We start from the raw sequence: 20,648 nt of genomic DNA, 5'->3' as shown, positions 1-20,648 counted from the left end.
TTAGGTGGCACACAAATAAATATTATTTATTTATCTTAATAGTCATGGATTTGCTTGGATGTGCATTAGGAAAAAATAAAAGTACACACCAAACCCGTGTTTAACTAGATGTAATAAAGTTTCCTTTTAAAAAATATATTTTTTTGAAAGAGAGAGCGAGAGAGAAAGAGCACAAGCAGGGGAGGGGCAGAAGGAGAGAAAGAATCTTAAGTGGGCTCTACATCCAGCTTGGAGCTTGACCAGGGCTCGAGCTCACATGAGATCATGACCTGAGTCAAAAGCAAGAGTCCGAGGCTTAACTGACTGAACCACCCAGGTGCCCCTAAAATATATTTCTTTATGTAAAAAAAAAAATGCAAGTCAATTTAAAGAGAACTATTATACCAATACTGGTACAGGTGGTCCCTGGATGTGGGAAAAGTCATGATGTTTAGGGAACCCTGAATTCTACCGATCTTGGGTTTTTTTCCTTAATGTCAGTGTGAGGTCCCAGAACACCATCCTTAAATCTCTAGCTACATACGTCTCACTCTTGTGACACACAATCAAGGTCATTTGGGGATTCTTTTTGAGAAGCTCCTGTCAACCCTTTAATAGAGATTCTAGCAGGTGACCCAGTGGGCCCCCCAGGACCGGCTGACTGGTCCCCGCCCAGCCCAACAGGAGCCACCACCGCACCTTTATGACCAGCACCGTTGACTTTCCAATCATTTGCTTTCAGGTGCGCCGGCCTGGATGTCTTCACCAGCAGGTGCTGGACGTCCCTCCAGGTTAACTGGCTGCTGCAATGACACAATGACAGACCGCTGAAGTCCACACAGGTCAAAACAATGGCTGCACAGGACCATCCACTGTGGCACGACGGGAGCCAGCCCCGAGTGGGGACTTAAGGAATTCCCGAAGACTCCATTCCTCAGCAAGGGCTTATTTTATAACCTCTTTGTGAAGAATGGTTTCCAGGGATTAAATCCTAAGATAAAATAGTGCAACGGGTGACCTAAAATCCCTAGCGTTAAAAACCCAGCCCTGCTACCAAGGTGTGCCTGAGTGCTCAAGGCCTAGAGAGGAAATTGTGGCAGCGGAGAGAGGGACCTCCTTATTTTACAAGTACGAGGGGGCCTATTCTTCATCATAAGTAAATGGCTGTGGTGCATGACAGCATGCTTAAGCCATCATCTTCCCAGACCCTGTCGTTGTTTAGATCCACCTGCTACCAATTATAATTTGAGAGTTTAGTAATTCCCAATTTATAATATATTTGTTTTGGTGCAAAGTGGAAACATCTCATTGAAAGAACACATGCCCACTAATAAAAATGCACAGATCAGAATTTTTTGAGTCTAAGATACATGGTCCCACCTTTTTAACGCCTCTGTAACCAGGATCCATCTTACGATGATAGATGATACTCTCTCATAACCCCCTCTGTCCACAGCATTAAGACCAGGTCGCAGACAGATGCTGTCTTAAATACAGTCTGCACCCCCTCCTCTTGACCAGTGCCTGCCCTAGCCCACAGTGGTTACAATGGTCTTCCTGATCACCCACTCTTTGTGCGTGCTTAAAAATATACATAACATAAAATTTACCCTCTTAACCATTTTTCTCTGTACAGTGCATGTCCTTGGTACTTTCCCATTGCTGTACATACATCACAAACCATCCATCTCCAGAGCTTTTTCATCTTCCCCAATTGGAATTCTGTCCCCATGAGACACTAACTCCCCGTTTCCTCTTCCTCCCCAGTCCTCTGGCAACCACCATTCTACTTTCTGTCTCTATGTACGTGACGACTCTGGGAACCTTATATAAATGGGATCCTACAGTACTTGTCGTTTTGTGACTGGCTGATTTCACTCAGAATAATGTCCTCCAGGCTCATCCATGTTGTGGCAGGTGTCAGAATTTCCTTCCTTCTTAAGGATGAATAATACTCCATTGTTTGCATAGACCACATTTTGTTTATCCATACATCTATTGAGTAGGCACTTGACTTGCTTCCTCCTTTTGGCTATTGTGAGTCACACTGCTATGAACATGGGTGTACAAAGAGCTCTTCAAGTCTCTGCTTTCAGTTTTTTGGGTAGATACCCACCCGCAGAATTATAGGATCACATGGTAAATCTTTAAGTTTTTGAGGAACCACCACACTGGTTTCTACAGTGGCTGAACCATTCTATTTTTCCACCTCTTTGTCTGTTGTCCACTGGGACCTCACTGTGGTTTGAGTCTTGGGGCACAAGTAGATTCCTCCCTTGGGGCTCACTCTCCAGGCACTAGCCCCAGGCTTCTGGGATTTCTCCAGCATGTTCTTGCCACTGTGCCAATGACCTCACTGGCCTCCTGGCCATGTTCCCCCAGCCATGTCCATTAGTCCAGTTTCTAGGTCTTTGCTCGGCTCTCTGCCCCATATCCTCTCCCCCTCCTGAGGCCCCGTGGCCAACCTCATAGTTCAAGGGGGTTTCTGAGGCTCCATGTGGCCCAAGGCTTCATACAGGCACAGGCTTTAGAGTTCAGCCAGGGGTGGGGCCACAGCCTTTGTTACCTGTGTGATCTGACATGTTACTACTCATGTCGGCATCCTATCAAGGATGGCTAAAGCCAGTCCACCCAGGAGTTCAGCATAGCCAGGAAGCATGAACTTCAGAGTTCAGGGCAGCACAGAATGGGTGCGGAAAGGGACATTATTGGAAACGATCATGGGGTGCCTTGGTGGCTCAATCGGTTAAGCTTCTGACTCTTGATTTTGGCTCAGGTCATGATCTCATGGTTTGAGAGTTCAAGCCCCAAATCAGTCTCTGCACTGCCTGTGTGGAGTTTGGTTGGGATTCATTCTCTCTTTCTCTCTCTCTCTCTCTCTCTCTCTCTCTCTCTCTCTCTCTTTCTTCCCCTCTGTTGCTCTCATGCTGTCTCTCTCAAAATAAATAAATAAACTTTAAAAAAAAAAAAAGGAAACCATCTCATTATAAGGACTTCCATTTTATTTCGGACTCTGGTACCAAAATCACAAATATAGTCATCTGAAAAATACAGCTAAGAAATGGCATTGAAAATGTTTTTCAACAAAGAAGGGATTGATGGAAAGTCCCAAGACTGCCACAAACCAGGATGACCTATGCACAATTCTTACATGTGCGGGTCTTTCTTCATTTTTGTTACATGCTGTCCACAGGCCCTCCCTGACCCCCTGAGGCCTTTTCCACCTGGGACGATCTGGCTTTGCCCTGACGCCTTCTACCTACAAGTGAACAGTGTTTGAAGGCAATGCCAGGCAGGTGAGCAGCAGGCCTGCTCCCTGGACACGTGAGCTGGCCTCATCTCCAATCTCCTCACCTCAGGCTTGCAGGGTCCCTTGTTACAACCCGTCCCTGCCTTGACCGGTCCTGCAGGCTTAAATGCTCAAAGCTGACACTGTTTTCTTTTCAGTTCAATAAAATTCTTTCTTAAAAATTTTTAAAAATATTTATTTATTTTTGAGAGAGAGATGGAGTGTGAGCGGGGGAGGGACAGAGAGAGAGGGAGACACAGAATCTGAACCAGGCTCCAGGCTCTGAGCTGTCAGCAGAGCCCGATGTGGGGCTCGAACTCACAAAATGAGATCATGACCCAAACTGAAGTCAGACACTTAACTCACTGAGCCACCCAGGTACCCTTAAGCTGATGCTGTTTTCAAGTTTGCTTGACTCGCCACCTGTACTCTTCTGAGGAGCATCTAAAATACTGAGGAAGATGAGAGTTTTCATGTGTCCACAGGCCAAGTTTAATGAGACAAGCTGGCATGAAATGAAGCTTGCTTTCTATTTAGTTTTGACTAACAAAATTCCTTGCATGTTTCCAATAAAGAATGGAAGGAAATATAGAACAATGAATTGCTAAGTATGTGAATGCCACTTTCCACACAAGTAAGTAATTATTTAGAGTTGTTTGCTTTTTTTTTTTTTTTTTTTTAAAGAGCCTCAGGACATAGAAGCCAGTGCTTTGGCCTGCAAATCGAAAATATTTAGTTATTCCTCTGTTAAACTGGTAGCATTTGAGTTGTATGCCATTTTGCCTCGTAGGAATCAACATGCAAACATACACAATTGTGAGGATTGAAGCAACCCAAATGTGATTTTTTTGAATAATTTAAAATCTCATCTACAACTGGCAATTTCAAATGGCTGGCATGTTCCGAGCCAGTTTTGATGCCTTAACTGAATCTGTTTTTGACACCATAATTGCATGTTCTTTCTGACCCATCCAGACACTAACAACCTAGAGTTTTATTTGGCTTATGACAGATGAAATGTCACCATTGCATTATCAATTTATCAACTAAAGTTTATAAAGATCAGCCTGTGGCCGCCTGAAGGGGGATTCTGGTATGTGACGCAGCATGGGAGGTAGACTTGGGGTTCTGGCCCACCCAGCTCTCTGTGGCCCTACAAAGGGCAGAAGGCAGTGAGCTTTAACAAGGAAATGAAGGAGGGGCACCTGGGTGGCTCAGTCCATTAAGCATCCGACTCTTGATTTCAGCTCAGGTCATGATCTCAAGTTTCATGAGACCGAGTTCTGCATCAGGCTCTGTGCTGATAGCATGGAGCCTGCTTGGGATTCTCTCTCTCCTGCTCTCTCTGTACCCCCCTCAAAAAAAAAAATAAAAAAACTTAAAAATATATACTAAAAAATGTTTAAAAAGGAAAGAAGGGAAGGGATCTCTTCACGTCCCTTAAGGATGGCCTTGAAATGGAAGGAAATCCTGACCCATGCTACAACATGGATACACTCTGAGGACATTGTGCCATGTGTGCCAGTCACAAAAAGTCAAATCCTGTATGATTCCACTTATGTGAGCTGCTTAGCAGTCAAACTCATAGAGAGGAAAAGTAGAATGTCATTGCCAGAGCTTGGGGGAGGGGTTATAGGCAGTACTACGGGCTGAATCGTGTCCTCCCAAACTCATAGATTGAAGCCCTCCCTCCAATACTCAGAATGTGACTGTATTTGGAGACACAGGGTCTTTAAAGAGGTAATTAAGGTAAAACGGGATCATTAGGGTGGGCCCTAATCCAATACGACTGGGGTCCTTATACGATTGGGGTCCCTAATCCAGTACGACTGGGACCTAGATACACACATAGATGGAGGGAAGACCGCCTGAGGACACGGGGGAGAAGGCAGAGTCTCCCACTTTCTCTGCCCCTCCCCCACTTGCAACGTTTCTGACTCTCTCAAAATAAACTTAAAAAAATGGTTAAAATGGTAAATTTTATGAGTGTTTTACTGTGTTAAAAATTTACAGAAAACAAAGGAAAAGAGGAGAAGACAAGTGGGAACTTACTTTGCTTCTAAAGCCAAGGCGATGATGCCCGCCACCATGGGGGCTGAAACCGAGGTCCCAGTGTGGCCGTCGGTACAGCGCTGGCGCAGATCCGTGGTGACCTGGGTGACAAGAGGCTAAGTCAGCTCCCAGATGTGGGAAGCTACTCAAGAGGCACTATGCATTCATATCTCTGCAGCCAAGCTTTTTTTTTTTTTTAATGTTTATTTATTTTGAGAGAGGCAGGAGGGGCAGAGAGAGAGAGGGAGAGAGAGAATCCCAAGCAGGCTCCGTGCTACCAGCACAGAGCTCAACATGGGGCTCAAACCCGGAACCGTGAGATGGTGACCTGAGCCGAAACCAAGAGTCAGATGCTTAACTGACTGAGCCACCCAGGCGCCCCTCTGCAGTCAAGCTTTGTGTCAGATACTCCCTGCTAATCTGCTTTGCTCGCATATGTAAAACACCGACCCACTGCAGGGATGAGCTAATCACAGCCTGAGAACCAGGAGACAAGGGAGATGGAATACAAACAGCTGGAAGCAAGACAAACAGCTGGAAGCCGCATAACCTCCTTGTTGCAGGTGTGCGTGCTGAGACACAAAGGTAAGACAAAATGAAACAAAGAGGGCCTTCCATGGCAGAGTCCCCATGGTGAGACCACCTGCGCTAGCCCACAGGAATGACCCCCAAGTCACCCCTGACCTCAGAGCAGCTGGAAACATGCGGGGGGGGGGGGTGCCCAGGTGGCCCAGACAGCATCTCTGCCTTTAGTCAGAAGATCAGAGGTCAGTCATAGAAGGTCACAGATCACTCTCCACCAAGACATCCTCCTTAGATCATTGACTGTGTCCCAAAGCACCCAGTTCTATCTGTAGGAGTGGACGAACCCGGCGAGTTCTCCACCTTCACAGCGCCTGCTGTACGGGACCACGAAGCTGGCCCTTCTCCTTGGGGAGGCAAAGCTGACTCAGCAAACTGCGGGGGCCCCGCATGCCTTCCTCTAAGGCACTGACTCCCAGCTGGGTGGGGAGATTGATTCTGGGCCCCACTAGCACACAGCCTGATTTGCCCCTTGCCTTTGAGCTGAAATGAGGAAGCAGCACCAGGGAATCACCCGATTTGGGTTGGGCTGTGCCACACCTGCTGTGCTAGATGGGATTCTGGCCCTCAAGCTACTCCCCATGGGCTCTGCAGATGGGACTAAGGTTGCTGATCAGCAGACCTTAAATCAGTGAGAATATCCTGGATTAGCCAGTGGGCCCAGTGTAATCACAAGGGCCCCCAGAAGTGGAAGGAGGCAGAAAAATGTGTCAGAGAGATGAGGCAGAAGAGAGGCCCAAGCCATCATTGCTGGCTTTGAACACAGAGATGGAGAAACATAAGCCAAGGAATGTGGGCGGCCAGGAGATGCTGAGAACAGCCCTTAGCAGACAGCCCACCAGGAAACAGGAGCTCAGTCCTATAACCACAAGAAAGTAAATGCTGCCAACAACCTGAACGAGCACAGAATGGACTCCCCACTAGAGCCTCGGGAAGGGAACACGGCCCGGCAGGCACGTGGATTTCAGCCTCAGGGGACTCAGAACAGAGACTCCGTGGAGGCTGCTGCACTTCTGACCTCCCGAACTATGAGATAATAAATCTGTGCTGTTTAAGCTAAGTTTGGGATAGTTGGTTACGACAGCAATAGGAAACTGATAGCCTCACCAACTGCAAGCCTCTAGTAGCCGATCTGCATAGCCCTGAAGCATAAATTGCCCTAGTGCTAACAATCCAGATCCTCTCCCAAACAGAGTATCTTCCTTCTTCACATTCCGGCTGGGCTGCAATCACCCAGACAGGATCTAGCCTGTCTCTCTCTCACACACAGGAAGGATTGGACAGGAACACTGGCAGAGACCAGCCTGCTCCTCCCTCCCTGTTCAGCAGGACTGAGGCAACCTAACGTTAGGAAGGGCAGCTGAGGGTAGGGAAGTAGGGACAAGGATGCAACCTCCCTGACCCCAGGATCTTCATCTGCAAATGGGCACAATGCCACATCCTTTATAAGGTTTCTGGTGAAAGTCATAGCTGGCACCTGAAACATACTTACAATGGTGGCCCGTGAGGGAAACTGAGGGCATCTGGGCAGGAGGCCAAGCTCCCAAGAGCAGGTGAGGCCCATGAGAAAGGGCTACTGGGGAGTGAGCAGTGGGTCCTCCATACAGGGAGGAGATGGCTCAACCAAGTCAGGCAGGTCCCCCTTCCTGAGACCAAATGTCGTGCATGGTACTCTGCTCATGTTCATCGAATGAAAGAGCCAAGGAATAATTGAGTAAGAGATGCTCACGTTATGTGTCACTCCATGTATAAAGAGTCACGTGTCAGCACCAGGCAATCCCACCCTCCAGGCAAATGCTGCCTGGCATTCACTAGAGGGCACGGATGGGACAGAGCCTTGATTTCCAGCTGACAGCAAGCTGCCAAAAGTCCAGAGCTTGGAGGTTCTCTAAGGGGACTCAGAGCAAACACTTGGCTCTAGTTGAGCTGAAAACAATAATAACAACAATCAAAAAATGCCGTCCATACTCTCAGAGAAGAATTCCAGTCCAGAGCAAGAACTGACTCACTCTTTTACCATCCTCTTAACTACACCCTTCTGACCCATGTTATGGCTCAGAGAAGGGACTTAAGAAAAAAGAATCAAGGCTTTTGTAGCTAAGGTGTGTGCACACGCAGTATGATTAATTAAGCAAATAAAGCTGCAAGCCCTGCTCCCAGGGTTGAGAGACAGGGTCGTCCGGCAGGAAGCCTCTGGTACAAAGCGTTCAATGACCCAGTCTCCACCCCACACGCCTCCAGTCAGCAGGCCTGTTTAACAAGACCCCGGCAAGTCCGTGTTCAAATGAAGCTGGATTCCTAAACGAACAGGACACCATGCAGAATCTCGGCCGCCTGTCCCAGGGGCACGTGCTCCAGTAGAAAAGGAAAATAAATTAATACCTTCGTTAACTAGCCCGGGCCGCTGCCAGGCTGGTGGCGGAACAGCCGTGGCTGACCTTTCAACTGGTACAGAGCAAAGTGGGGAACAGGGAGCCTGTGTGCTCCCGCAGAAAAACCTAAAAATAAATTTGCAAATAATTTCTCGAGATGCGATGAAGCAGCAGGAGAAATAAAAAAGATGCTAGTGAGCTTGTTTTCAAATTAAACCGTGTCTGGCCAGCTCCACGGTCTCATTTTTTAAACGTCTAAAAAGCAACTTAATGACTGTGCATTTGAATTCTGCATTAATTTCAGTTCAAAATCCTCCCCCTCTTTACTTTTCTTAAAGCAGGAAAGCCTGTAGGGAAAAAAGAAACACGGATTCCACCCATATGCTAAACGGAAACACTTTTTAAAAGAGAAATCACACTGATGTCCATTGAAGTGAAAGTAACAGACAGAAAAACCAGTGCTCAATTTGAAGGGTCTGGGGCAAGTCCTTTTGTTAGGGAGAGGATGGCCTGGAAGAACACTTAGATCTCTAAAATGTTTCAGTATAAAACCAAGACTTTCCCTTCCTCTCTTTGGCACGTTGAAACTGAACCGGTCAGCTGGATCCCAAGCGATGTGACCACAGAAATTTAGAGAGCTAAAAGGAGGCACAGTGCTGAGAATGCACCCCATTCTTAAATGCTATTTTTAGATCTCTGAAGCCAGAGAGGGTTTTAATCGGTATTTTGTGCAAAAATTAGAAAGGCAGGGCCTGGGGAAGGTTGCCAAGGGACTGGGGTTTCCCTCGAGGTACAACCAGTTCGCTGATGGGGGAGGTTGGTACCCTGGGAGCCAGCACAAACTGGCCTCAGGGGAAAAGAAACTTGTCCCCAAAGGGCTGGAGGAGCAGATCCTAAGCTGTCCACCTGGCCAAGAGGACTCACAATTTTCCGCTCGTAGAACGCCCCGCTGCTGTAGGTGGTGGCCAGGGTGGACGCACACTCTTCCAGGTACCACGGCTTGTAGCCGTTCTCGGTGGTGCTGCTCACGGAGATGGTGTAGATGCTGTTGGTGTAGCCATCACAGGAACAGTGGTCCCCCTCTCTCCCGCCATTCCCAGATGCCCAGACGAAAATGGAGCCCAGGCCCTGCCGACCCTAGACAGGAAGGATAACAAGGTGTCAGTCAGCCCCGGCAGCTACAACTTTGAAGAGTGGGTCTCACACCAGCCCGGAGTCCTTCCCTTGGAATGTCCCTTCCAAGGGTCTAAGAAGGATGCATTCAGGGGTGCCTGAGTGGCTCAGTTGGTTGAGCATCCAACTTCGGCTCAGGTCATGATCTCACGGTTCACGAGTTTGAGCCCCACGTCGGGCTCTGTGCTGACAGCTCAGAACCTGGAGCCTGCTTCAGATTCTCTGTCTCCTTCTTCTGTCTCTGCCCCTCCCCCACTCGTGCTCTGTCTCTCTCTTTCTCTCTTAACAGTAAATAAACATTAAAAAAAAAGGATGCATTCAGATTGTATGACGCTACCAAGGACATGGTTCTGTGGGCCCCTGTTTTATTTTAAAGGATTCTTTTATTTTTTTAATGTTTATTTATTTTTGAGAGAGAGAGAGCATGAGTAGAGGAGGAGCAGAGAGAGAGAGGGAGACACAGAATCTGAAGCAGGCTCCGGTCTCTGAGCCATTCAGTGCAGAGCCCGATGTGGGCTTGAACCCACAAAGCTTGAGATCATGACCTGAGCCAAAATAGGATGCTAAACTGACTGAGCCACCCAGGCATCCCTCCTGTTTTATTTTAATAGAGCACTTCTGCCTGTGGTGACAGGCTTAATGCTGCAGAATCACAGATTGCACTGAGGAGATGGCCCAGAAAGACCTCTCTGTTCTTCATGGGAAAATCAAGGGCCTTCAAACAAGCTGTTCTATTCCAGAGCCATGCCTGTAATTTCCATCGTAATGTCCGATCATCACAAAGAGCAATATTACTGAGATGAAAAATTGATGGCTGAATTTATAACATTGATTTTTCTGGACCGAAAGAGCTGGTCCTATAAGGCAGAGGGCGAATTTTCTTAAAAACCCAGTGGAAAAGGCACATGTCTTGGAGAGCAAGCTCATTTTTAAAAATTGTTTAATGTTTATTTATTTTTGAGAGACAGAGCATGAGTAGGGGAGAGGCAGAGAAAGGAGGAGACACAGAATCCAAAGCAGGCTCCAGGCTCTGAGCTGTCAGCACAGAGCCTGATGTGGGGCTCGAACCCATGAACCATGAGATCATGACCTGTGCTGAAGTTAGATGCTTCATGGTGCTCCAGAGCAAGCTAATTTTTGAAAAGAGGGGGTGGGACTGTGAATTCTGGGTGAGGACTGAATAGGTAAAAAGGGTCATGGTCCAGAATGCCCTGGCTGCTCATGGCCATCTTATGAGGGCTTCCCAGGGTCCCCACCATGGGTCCACATTAAAGCAGTCAGATGGTCCATGCCAGACAAGGCCAGCACTTCACCTGTACCTAGGTTTTTATTTTTAGGAACGCATACACGAGAGCAAGTGTTTGAGAGGCAGTGGTGGTCAGGGTAGCTTTCTGCAGCTCTGTTCCATCCCACATCCACAGAAGCAATGATTTCTGATCCAACCAAGTCACAAACACCAGCTAAAGATGAATTAATCCAAGACAGAGCTCACCATTCTGCCCAAGTGGCTGGACCCATTGGTGGTGCACAGCCAGCCCCAGAGAGCAGTGCCAACACCCATGTGGGTGAAACTGGACCCACAGGGCCGGTAACTTTGGTGTCCTTGCCGAGGACCCTTCTTTCCAAATAAGTGGGAGGAAATTGATACTTATGCCCAACAACTGGCCAATTCAAAGAAAACTTGCAACAGAATTCTGTGATCCCCATAGAGTCCAACTGAAGCCTTGCTGCTGACTCAGGGGGTGTTATGCTCACTCTGAGTTCAAGTCCATCCCAGGCTGAGTAGATCCAACTACTCTAAAAGCCCCATGACGTTCCACTTTGTAGACCAAGTGGACTATAGTTCTTTGCCCTTTTGTGCCTATTTGTCATGACTCTGACATTTCCTCCAGTTTCCAACCTGAGGCTCTCAACACAGTCCACAGAAGGTCCCTCACACTACGCAATCCCGCTGCTCAAAGCTGCCTCACTCACTCCACTTTCCACGTGTCCCAGGGGGGCCTGTCCACATGGCCATGAGCTCCACAGAAAGGTTACTCACATTTAGCCTAAAGGTCAACCTTCTGGAAGAAAGGCGCAAAGTACCTTAGAAATGGGTGTGTCTGTATGTAATTCTCTTTGAAACTAGTTCAAAGAAACGGAAATCCAAATAAAAAGGTATTTAATCCATCAGAGCTGATCTTTATTCCATGCGGATTATTTATTTATGAAACACTGTCATTTTGCTAAGTGGGGCCTATAATCTTATTGTTCCAGAAGCACAGACGATGCCTCCACACAGCATTCCTCGTACCGGAGCATGCACACAGGTCACTGGGGGCTTTGCTCCATGGCAGACTCAGATTTGGCAGGTCTAGGGGGAGCCCCGAGATTCTGTATTTCTTTAAAATAGTCTACTTTTTTTTATTGTTAAAAAATGCTTATTTATTTTGAGAAAGAGAGAGACAGACAGTGAGCAGGGGAGTGGCAGAGAGAGAGAGACAGAAAATTCCAAGCAGGCTCCACTCTGTTAGTACAGAGCCCGATGTGGGGCTTGAATTCACAAACCACGAGATCAGGACTGAGCCAAAATCATGAGTCAGGTGCTTAGCTGACTGAGCCACCCAGGCTCCCCAAGATTCTGTATTTCTAATGAGCTCCCAGGTGATGCCCGCGTGGTTGCTTCTGGACTCCACTTTGGGTAACAAGGGCCTAAAGTGCCAAAGGCATATATATTCCACCTAACACCACACAGTTACTCCTAGACCAATCCATTCTCTCAGGTGTCGAGGCATCAAAAACCTTTCTCCTTCCTGAAAAGTCTCCTAAAAAGAAAGTGAAAGTGAGGTGGAGAAAATACCCAGATCTGAGGTGTGGGAGATGTGTTCACTGTCTCTTTCATGTTCATTTCCCAGGTCATGGAAGCTACAGGGCAGAAGTTATAGGAGATGACAGTTCAACCCCAGCCATGAACTTGCATTTCTGTTCAGGACAGTCACAACCTCAACTGGATCAAAACCTATTTCAGCGTCCTGCCTGGGAGGTGAAGGGTTCATCTGTGAACTCCGAAGCACCGTTCCTGAGGGCTAGCAAATGCCCGGCATCTGGGCAAGGCCAGCCTTTCCAGCCTCAGCCATGTTGCATCTCCCCTTTGGGATGACAAGCTACGTGAGGGGTAAAGCTTCCTAAGGACCGACATTAGGCACATCCCTATGCCAAATTATGGTCTCTGAAGTCTCCAAACCACATCGTCCACCAGAAATGAAGTCAGACTTGACAGAAAAAGACTGTAGGTGACAAATGGGGCACCGAGGAGGAAAAACAGATGGGGGAATGTGGTCTGGTTTGAGATCACCAAATTTCTAGGAGGATTTTCAGTGACAACTTTAGACGGCTACAATTTAAGGCTCCCTATATGATATATTTTACTTCAGAATGACTGAAAAAAAATGAAATGACCTCAGTATTTCAAGCAACTGTGACAAGAATGACAGGGAACCACATGGTCCCTTCTGCAGCTTCCTCACCCCCCCTTGACAGCCTGATAAAGCTGACGCTGCTCGGAATTCAGCATGCAAAGAGCCCCTCTCTGCAGCTCCAGGCTTTCCAAAGTCCTCCATGGGTTCGTCTACACAAACCCAAGTAAACTGAGATACCAAAAAATTGTTTGAAAACAATTTGGGGCACCTGGGTGGCTCAGTCAGTTAAGCGTTGGACTCTTGATTTCGGCTCAGGTCGTAACCTCATGGTTTGTGGGATTAAACCCCATGTCGGGCTCTGTGCTGACACCATAGAACCTGCTTGGGATTCTCTCTCTCTCTCTCTCTCTCTCTCTCTCTCTCTGTCTGCTCCTCCCCCACTCACACATACACACTGTTTCAAAAATAAATAAATTTAAAAAACTTAAAAAAAAAGAAAGAAAACAATCATTTATTTATCCAGGAAATGGGAGGCCCTGTCCTAAGACATCAGATCTTTAGAAATCATCTTCTAGAATAACACATGTTTAGGATTAACACCATTCAAAGCAGTGTCTTCCACACAGAAAATGTGATCACTAGTTTATAGCTTAAATTAAGCTTAACTTTTAGGATGTTCCACTTGTCACCAAGAGTGAGATCCATGTGATCTAGTGGGTGGTAGGAGCTGAGTACTGGGAAGATAAGATATTTTTACTGGGCAGCCCCTTGTAGGCAGCAGCTGACTTGGTCACAGAACCTTCCAGCACCTGGCACAGCTCAGGTGCTCAGCAACCTGACAGAAGCAGCTTTTGCATTTTCTTGGAGTTATGGGGGTGGGGGGTGGGGGCAGGCAAAGGAAGCTGTGTGGTGTCGCAGGCATGACCATAAGGTCAAATGCCAGGTTGGGAGCATTCTAACACATAAATGCTCAAACTCCACAAAAAAGTAATAGAAAATGGCCAAACTCAATACATCCAGAAAAGGGATCAAGTTATATTATTTAGAAGAAAGAAATAATGAACAGGGTTTAAAAAAGATGGCTCCTCTATGGGGCAGGGCCAGGGGTTGGGCAGAGGGTAGACAAAGAAAGGTTGCCTTTAACACAATCTTCTGATAATATTTGATTTATTCATTAACTATTTATTAATCACATTTTAATCATGGTGCATAGGTTACAATAAGTAAGGACTTTAAAAAAATGTTTTAAAGCATAAACAATAAGGGGCGCTGGGTGGCTCAGTCGGTTAAGCCTCTGACTCTTGATTTAGGCTCAGGTCATGATCTCGCGGTTTCGTGAGTTCAAGCCCGCATCGGGCTCTGTGCTGATGGTGTGGAGCCTGCTTGGGATTCTCCCTCTTTCTCTGTCCCTCACCCACTTGCACTCTCTTTGTCTCTCTCAAAACAAATAAATAAACTTCAAAAAAAAATAAGATTTATAAAGCACAAATAATAAAATGGACTTGAACCACCCTCCTCCCCAGCCCTTCTCCCCCATCTCCAATAGAAGTCAGAAGTATGAATGCTGACCCAGGGATGCTTGGACTTCCTGCCCAAACCCCTGTCAGCATCGCCAGGCCATACCCTATACTCTGGGCTGGGCCTTGTTGGGCCACCCAAAGCCACCCGGACACTGACCACAACTCTGTCTGCCTGCTCCAAGAAGCTGTCCTCACCCAGAAATCTGCCGCACCACCTGGCTTACAAGAACTGGGTCATCTCCAGTCCCTCCTTCCCTTCCCCCTGCATTTTTGACTCCCAAGGACCCAGAACTAATGATCACAGAGTGACTGTGGGTGGGCCTCCTGGTGGGTGGAGGAGAAGAAGGCTGCCAGCTTCCTCTGCTTCCCCTCAGCTGGTCAGTGGAGAACCAGTGCTTGGATGTTTGCTCTGTTTAGTCCCTGGTGAGGCTCCACCCAAGAAATCCTAAACACATTAGGCTGTGTGCTGGCACTGAGGGCAAAAAGGCCAGGCCTTCCTGCTTTGGAGGCCCTAGATTAGCACACGCTCGTGACGGACGCAGGAAGCTCCACAGCTGGGTGTTTCCATGGGCAGGTGGTCCCAGGCTCAGGACACCCCTTCCACCTGCACATTCCAGGTTAACAGGCCAGGTAGTTGGACTAAGAGCCCGGCTGCCCACCTTGGCTGGGGGCTGTCAGGCTTCAAGGCACAGAGTCCTGGGCTTGGCGGGTGACCAGCTGGCACCTGCTGAAATAGCCATTCTATGACAAGGTGAAATTCTTCTGCTCTGGATGGTAGAGAGCCACCTCCCTGAGCCCCTAAATGACTTCTCCCTCACACTGGTCCTGGCACAGCAGGGCCATCCTGGTCCTCTTTTGGGGCTCTGGCTTGTGTCACTCTGTTTTTAATCGTTAAAAACTTTGTTTTACTCTTCTCCCCCGCCCCTCCCCTGAGAGATGCACCGAAGCCCTGAACAACTCACACCTTTTTAATGCCATACTCGAAGGCTTGTTTAGCCAGGCGGCCAGGCCCATCCACGGTCTTCCCGTCGTCGTCCGGCCCCCAGCTCGCGCTGTAAATGTCAATGTAGTTGGGTCTGATGCCCAGAGACTTGGCCTCAACCACATCCGTCACGTCGCCGTCCAGCATGCGGATGCCTGCAAGCACACAAGGGGGCTCCATGCACGCCTGCTCTGTACTTGGGAGGGCGGCAGAGACCGTGACCCCAGGGCACAGGGGTACGGCCAGGGAGCCCCACACAGTTCTGGAGCCTTCCATGCTCTGCACTTGGGAGGGCGGCAGAGACCGTGACCCCAGGGCACAGGGGTACGGCCAGGGAGCCCCACACAGTTCTGGAGCCTTCCAGTGTCATTCTGGAAAGCTTTCCCCCCATCCTGTGCTGGCCAAGGTGAAGGACTTCAAATACCATCTGGGGCCACGCTGTGGCGTCCCCGACACAGGACAGCAGCAAAGGAAACATAAGTGTTTGGAAAATATAGGATTTAAGCCATTTCCTCAGTAGCACGATATCATTCTGGTATTTAACAACAGAACATATTAGATGTATTATGATTATTATTTCTAGAACAGAACTCTGGGGCCATTTTCAACTTTCCCTGCTGTCAACAGTTTATTTCTCCTTTTTAAAAAACATGACTCCATCTCTGATTTGTAATTAGGAGTTTTTAACCTGAAAGACGGAAGGCCTCCCCCTAGCATATCAAGGCGGGGGGTGGGGGGCATCTTATCTCAGTGTGTATTCTGGTTCTGGGTTCCCCAGAGGGCTCTTTAGGTGCTGGGGAGTACAGATTCCTCAAGAGCACCTCAAAAGGAGAGGGGGTGAGCCAGGAACCTCTTCCGAAGCCTGCCTCCTCGGCCAGGGGTCCCCTGCCCGCCCTGGGCCCAGCATTTGCCTCCGTTAATGATTACACTCTGCACCCAGCAAGTGTGGTACCCTCGTGCCTCACCCAGAGAGGGGGTCTCAGCGATGCTGGGATGTGACTGGGAAGCAAGGGTAATGATGGCCACCAGCATGTCCTGCCTGGATGCAGAATGGGACCTCTCTGAGGCTCAGAAAACCTGTGCCCTCTCACCCCGGATCAGCGCTCTTAGGTGACTCCTTGGGGACCACAGCCACTCCTCTCAGAGGTCCCCAGAAACCCCTCCTCCACCAGGCCCAGCTCCATGTGTGTGGTGGCCATGCCAACGAATTTTAAATCTTGAGCTATTTAAGACATAACAGGAAAGAGGACTTTTTCTGATTATAAGCATCACATATGCTCTTTGCAGAAAGTTTGGAAAATAGAGAAATAACTAGTGATAATATTTTGGTTATTTTCTTCCAGTATTTTTCTTTGGCCACAGCATGCACTTTCTCTCCAAGTTCTTTTTTTACCACAGAACCTCATACAGAACATTTCCCTGTGCCATTAAAGACTCTTCTAAGACTCGATTGTTAATGGCCGCAGCTTACCCTCCCGTGCACCCCAGCCCAGGCGGCACTTTCCCCGAGGTTTGCCTCACTGAGCAGAGAGGCCCCCACCTCCCCCAGACTGGGCTGGATCTACTCATGCAATATCCCAGAATCTGCGTCGACAAGAGAGCACATATGCCAAAAATAGAAACGCGGAATACAAATGACTTTAAAAGACAGAACAGTGACTTTTCCCCAGGATGAAAAGAAATGGTACAGGGCTCAGGCAGGAAGAACCACAAGAAAGAGACTCTTTGAGGGGACACCCTCCCCAGGGGCTCAGGGACAGATGTGGGATGTGGATTAAACCTTCCTGTCCCACCCATTTTAACTGGAATTGTGGAGATGCCTTGCTGTCCCTTTTGATGGATAGTTGAGAGGCAGAGATCCCTAACACATAAATTTCGAATGATACCTAATCTCTCACCCAGTAACACAGGGATCGTAGACGAACAACTAACAGTACTTTATGATTTGTCAGGGTGAGAAACTTCCTACCTACAGAGAATGTGAAGATGATTTAAATGCAGCAAATTCTTCCACCCTATCAACTTGTCCTGCCTGGTTTTTGAAGGTTCAGGTTGCCCTGAAGTGTTCTCCTTCAGGCCTGTCCTAACAATTCTGGTTGTGAGTTGAGACAGAAAAGGTAAGAGGCACCGTGCAGGGTCCCTGGGAAGCCGAGTAGGACAGTTGTGCTGATAGGAGGAGGGAGGGCCACCATAGCACACTATCTTGGCCCTGTGCTTACGTGGGACACAAAGCAAACTGGAACCGCTTACTCCAGAAGCCTGGAAATCGTACTCAAAATCAATGTCAGAGAAATTTATAGCAAAACAACAGTGAGACTGAGGTCTGGGAGACATCAGGAGTTCAGTGACAGGGCCAAGAGCCATTTGAGAGTGTTACGGCACAGGCAGTGACAGAGGGTGGTGCTGGAGTCATCAGAAGAACCATGTCTTTATGGTGGAAAGACCTTAAAAATGAGAAGCAGAAATAAATTCTAACTTCAACCCTGTCTGTTCTATCTTCTGGCTCGCTATCTATTTCCCTTCCTCTCTTTACTACCTGTTATGGACTGAATGTTTGTGTTCCCCCACATTCACACGATGAAGCCCCACCCCACCCCGTGTGGTAAAGACAGGAGTTTTAGGAGGTAATTAGCTTTGGATGAGGTCATGAGGGTGGGGCCCCCAAGATGGGCTTAGTGCCCTTATAAAAAGAGTCAGCAGACAGCTTGCTTCTTCTGTCTCTCTCTACCACATGAGGACACAGAGAAGTTAGCCATCTGTGAACCACCAAGTGGGCCCTCACAGGGGAGCAGAATGAACAAGCACCATGACCTTGGACTTCCAGCCTCCAGAACTGTGAGAAGTAATTGTCTGTTTTGTAAGCTCCCAGTCTGGAATTTTGTTATGGTGGCCCCAGCTGATGCAGACAGGACCTCAGCTGCCTGGCTTAGGATGGGCCAGGAAGCCACCACTGTTCACACACTAAGATGGCACCACATGGCCAGTAGATGTGGACTTCTGTCACCGCTCCCGAGGAGTGGCCCATGGAGCAGAGCTCTCTACGGACAGTGTGCCATGGGACGGGCAGGAGGGAGGTGGGGCATGCCATGGGTGACAGTCCTGCCGTGACCACCAACTAGTGACTCTGGGAATTACCCCATGTCACTGAGCCTCCATTTCCTATAGATTGCATTGATGAAAGTTATCATATCTACAAAGGTGCCATAAAAGCTAAAAAAGAGGGGTGCCTGGACAGAGACGCAGAGATCCAAAGAGACATAGATTCCGAAGCAGGCTCCAGGCGCTGAGCTGTCAGCGCAGAGCCCGACATGGGCTCACCAACTGTGAGATCATGACCTGAGATGAAGTCAGACGCTTAACCGACTGAGCCACCCAGGTGCCCCAGTTTTTTACCTTTGTTTTAAAAACATATGCTATTTGATAATGTATGAAGGATCATAAGTTACATACATGTTAGTGGTAAAGCCTAAGGAAACTGACATTCACAAGCCCTCCATCCATTCAATGTAAATATAAACATGACCCACTGGGGTCTCTACCTATGCCCTGCCCCTCACAGAGGAAATTACTCAGAATTTTGGACTGTCTTTTCATAACCTTTTTTTTTTTTTCAAATAAAGGGATGCTTATTATATGGTTTTAATGTTTATTTTTGGGAAAGAGAGAGAGACAGAGCATGAGCAGGGGAGAGGCAGAGAGAGAGGGAGAAAGAGAATCCAAAGTAGGCTCTAGGCTCTGAGCTCTCAGCACAGAGCCTGATACAGGGCTTGAACTCATGAACTGCCAGATCATGACCTGAGCTGAAGTCGGATGCTTAACGGACTGAGCCACCTAGGCGTCCTCATTGCCTTTTAAAAACTAGTGTTTTAACACAATTGTATGCATGCTTAAATAACATATTGCTTCCTTTTGCTTGTACTGGGAATTAATCCTTCATTGGTTAGACACATTACCACTATCTTCTTTCAGTTGAAGCCTTGTCTTCTCACTTTATTTATGGTATCTTTTGCTAGACAGAGATACTTAATTTCAAAGGAGTAAGAACGACTTCCCTTTGAGGATCAAGGGAGTTATAACGGAAGCCAAATTTATGTGAGTTCATTGGGATCTATTGCAGGGTTCCTTTCTCCCTTTTATGGGTGGGGCAGATCCACTTTTTACATCAGCTCAGTGTACTTTCTTTCTTTCTGATTTCTGGGTGGACACGATGAGTCAGGGTGATCTGAAAGGTTATCTTTCTTCAGTCACTGGTCTCTGTGCTCAGGGCTTCCCTCTGTCAGAGACACTCGGCCCAGGTGCTTACTTAGCCATCAGCCCAAAGAGAGGGGCCATAACCAGTAGTACAGGATGTTGGCAGTGTGCTGTGGCAACGGTGTGGCCTCTGGCAAGATTAAAGAGCAGCTCACAGTGGGGGAAAGAGAACAGGGGTCAGAGAGTCCTGGGGTGGGATCCCAGCTCTGTCTAACCTCAGACCAGGATCTCAACCTCTCTGAGCCCTTGTCTTCCACAATATTTACCTGGCGGAATAGCTGAGAGAGTTAAATATGTGTTGAGGCCATAGTGCCTGGTGCTGTTCGAGAAATGGTAGCTTTTTCTTTATATCCTTATGTTCCACAACAGGCTTTCCAGGGCAGCAGAAGGCCCTGCCAGTCACACAGGCAGCCAAAATCAATTCTGATGTTCTAGTGCCGAAATGCAACCTGTTATTCTAGACTTCTCCATGCAAGTTAGAGGTGTTGGAATGCCTACCTTTAAACAAATATGTATTTATTTTGAGAGAGAGAGAGAGAAAGAGAGAGAGCACAGGGAGGGGCAGAGGGAGAATCCCAAGTGGGGCTCAATCCCACAAACCAGGAGATCATGACCTGAGCTGAAATCAAGAGTTGGGATGCTTAACCGAATGAGCCACCCAGAGGCCCCTGAATGCCTACTTTTTAAAAATTTCAGTATAATTAGCATACAGCATTATATTAATTTCAGTATACAATATGGTGATTCAACAATTCTATGCATTACTCAGTGCTCGGTGCCTCCTCTTGAACACGAAGAACGAGATGCCAGAAGACATCACAGATCTGTAAAAGCAGACAACCAGAATGATTTCTCAATACCTCTCCCGATGCTTTTCATCTCAGAAGAAGACTGACAGATGTGTGAGGAAGGAAGCATAATGTATTTAGATTTTAATGAAGCATCTATTTTCCCCCACGCTGACAAGTTGCCAACAAAGAAAAGGTAAATATTTTCAGAGCTCCAATATTAGCTTTAAATGTGAATCGTTCTCTGGAAATGCCAACATGA

At 47.7% G+C, this 20,648-nt stretch overlaps 1 protein-coding gene across 1 annotated transcript in view; it reads right to left on the bottom strand.

Annotated features, from left to right (window-relative positions):
• The window catches only part of PCSK6 (proprotein convertase subtilisin/kexin type 6), a gene marked incomplete at its 5' end in the record, with an annotated part of 191,548 nt that overhangs the window by 75,532 nt on the left and 95,368 nt on the right, over positions 1-20,648 (bottom strand). Inside the window, 4 exons of the mRNA XM_049614154.1 lie at positions 679-782; positions 5,321-5,421; positions 9,199-9,411; positions 15,330-15,502. Of these exons, the coding sequence (XP_049470111.1) occupies positions 679-782; positions 5,321-5,421; positions 9,199-9,411; positions 15,330-15,502 (591 nt within the window). The remainder of the gene's footprint in view (positions 1-678; positions 783-5,320; positions 5,422-9,198; positions 9,412-15,329; positions 15,503-20,648) is intronic.

This window comes from Panthera uncia, assembly GCF_023721935.1.
Source record: "Panthera uncia isolate 11264 chromosome B3 unlocalized genomic scaffold, Puncia_PCG_1.0 HiC_scaffold_1, whole genome shotgun sequence".
NCBI classification, from domain to species: domain Eukaryota; kingdom Metazoa; phylum Chordata; class Mammalia; order Carnivora; family Felidae; genus Panthera; species Panthera uncia.
The sequence above is the reverse complement of the archived record's forward strand: the minus strand, read 5'-3'. Positions and strand labels throughout refer to the sequence as shown.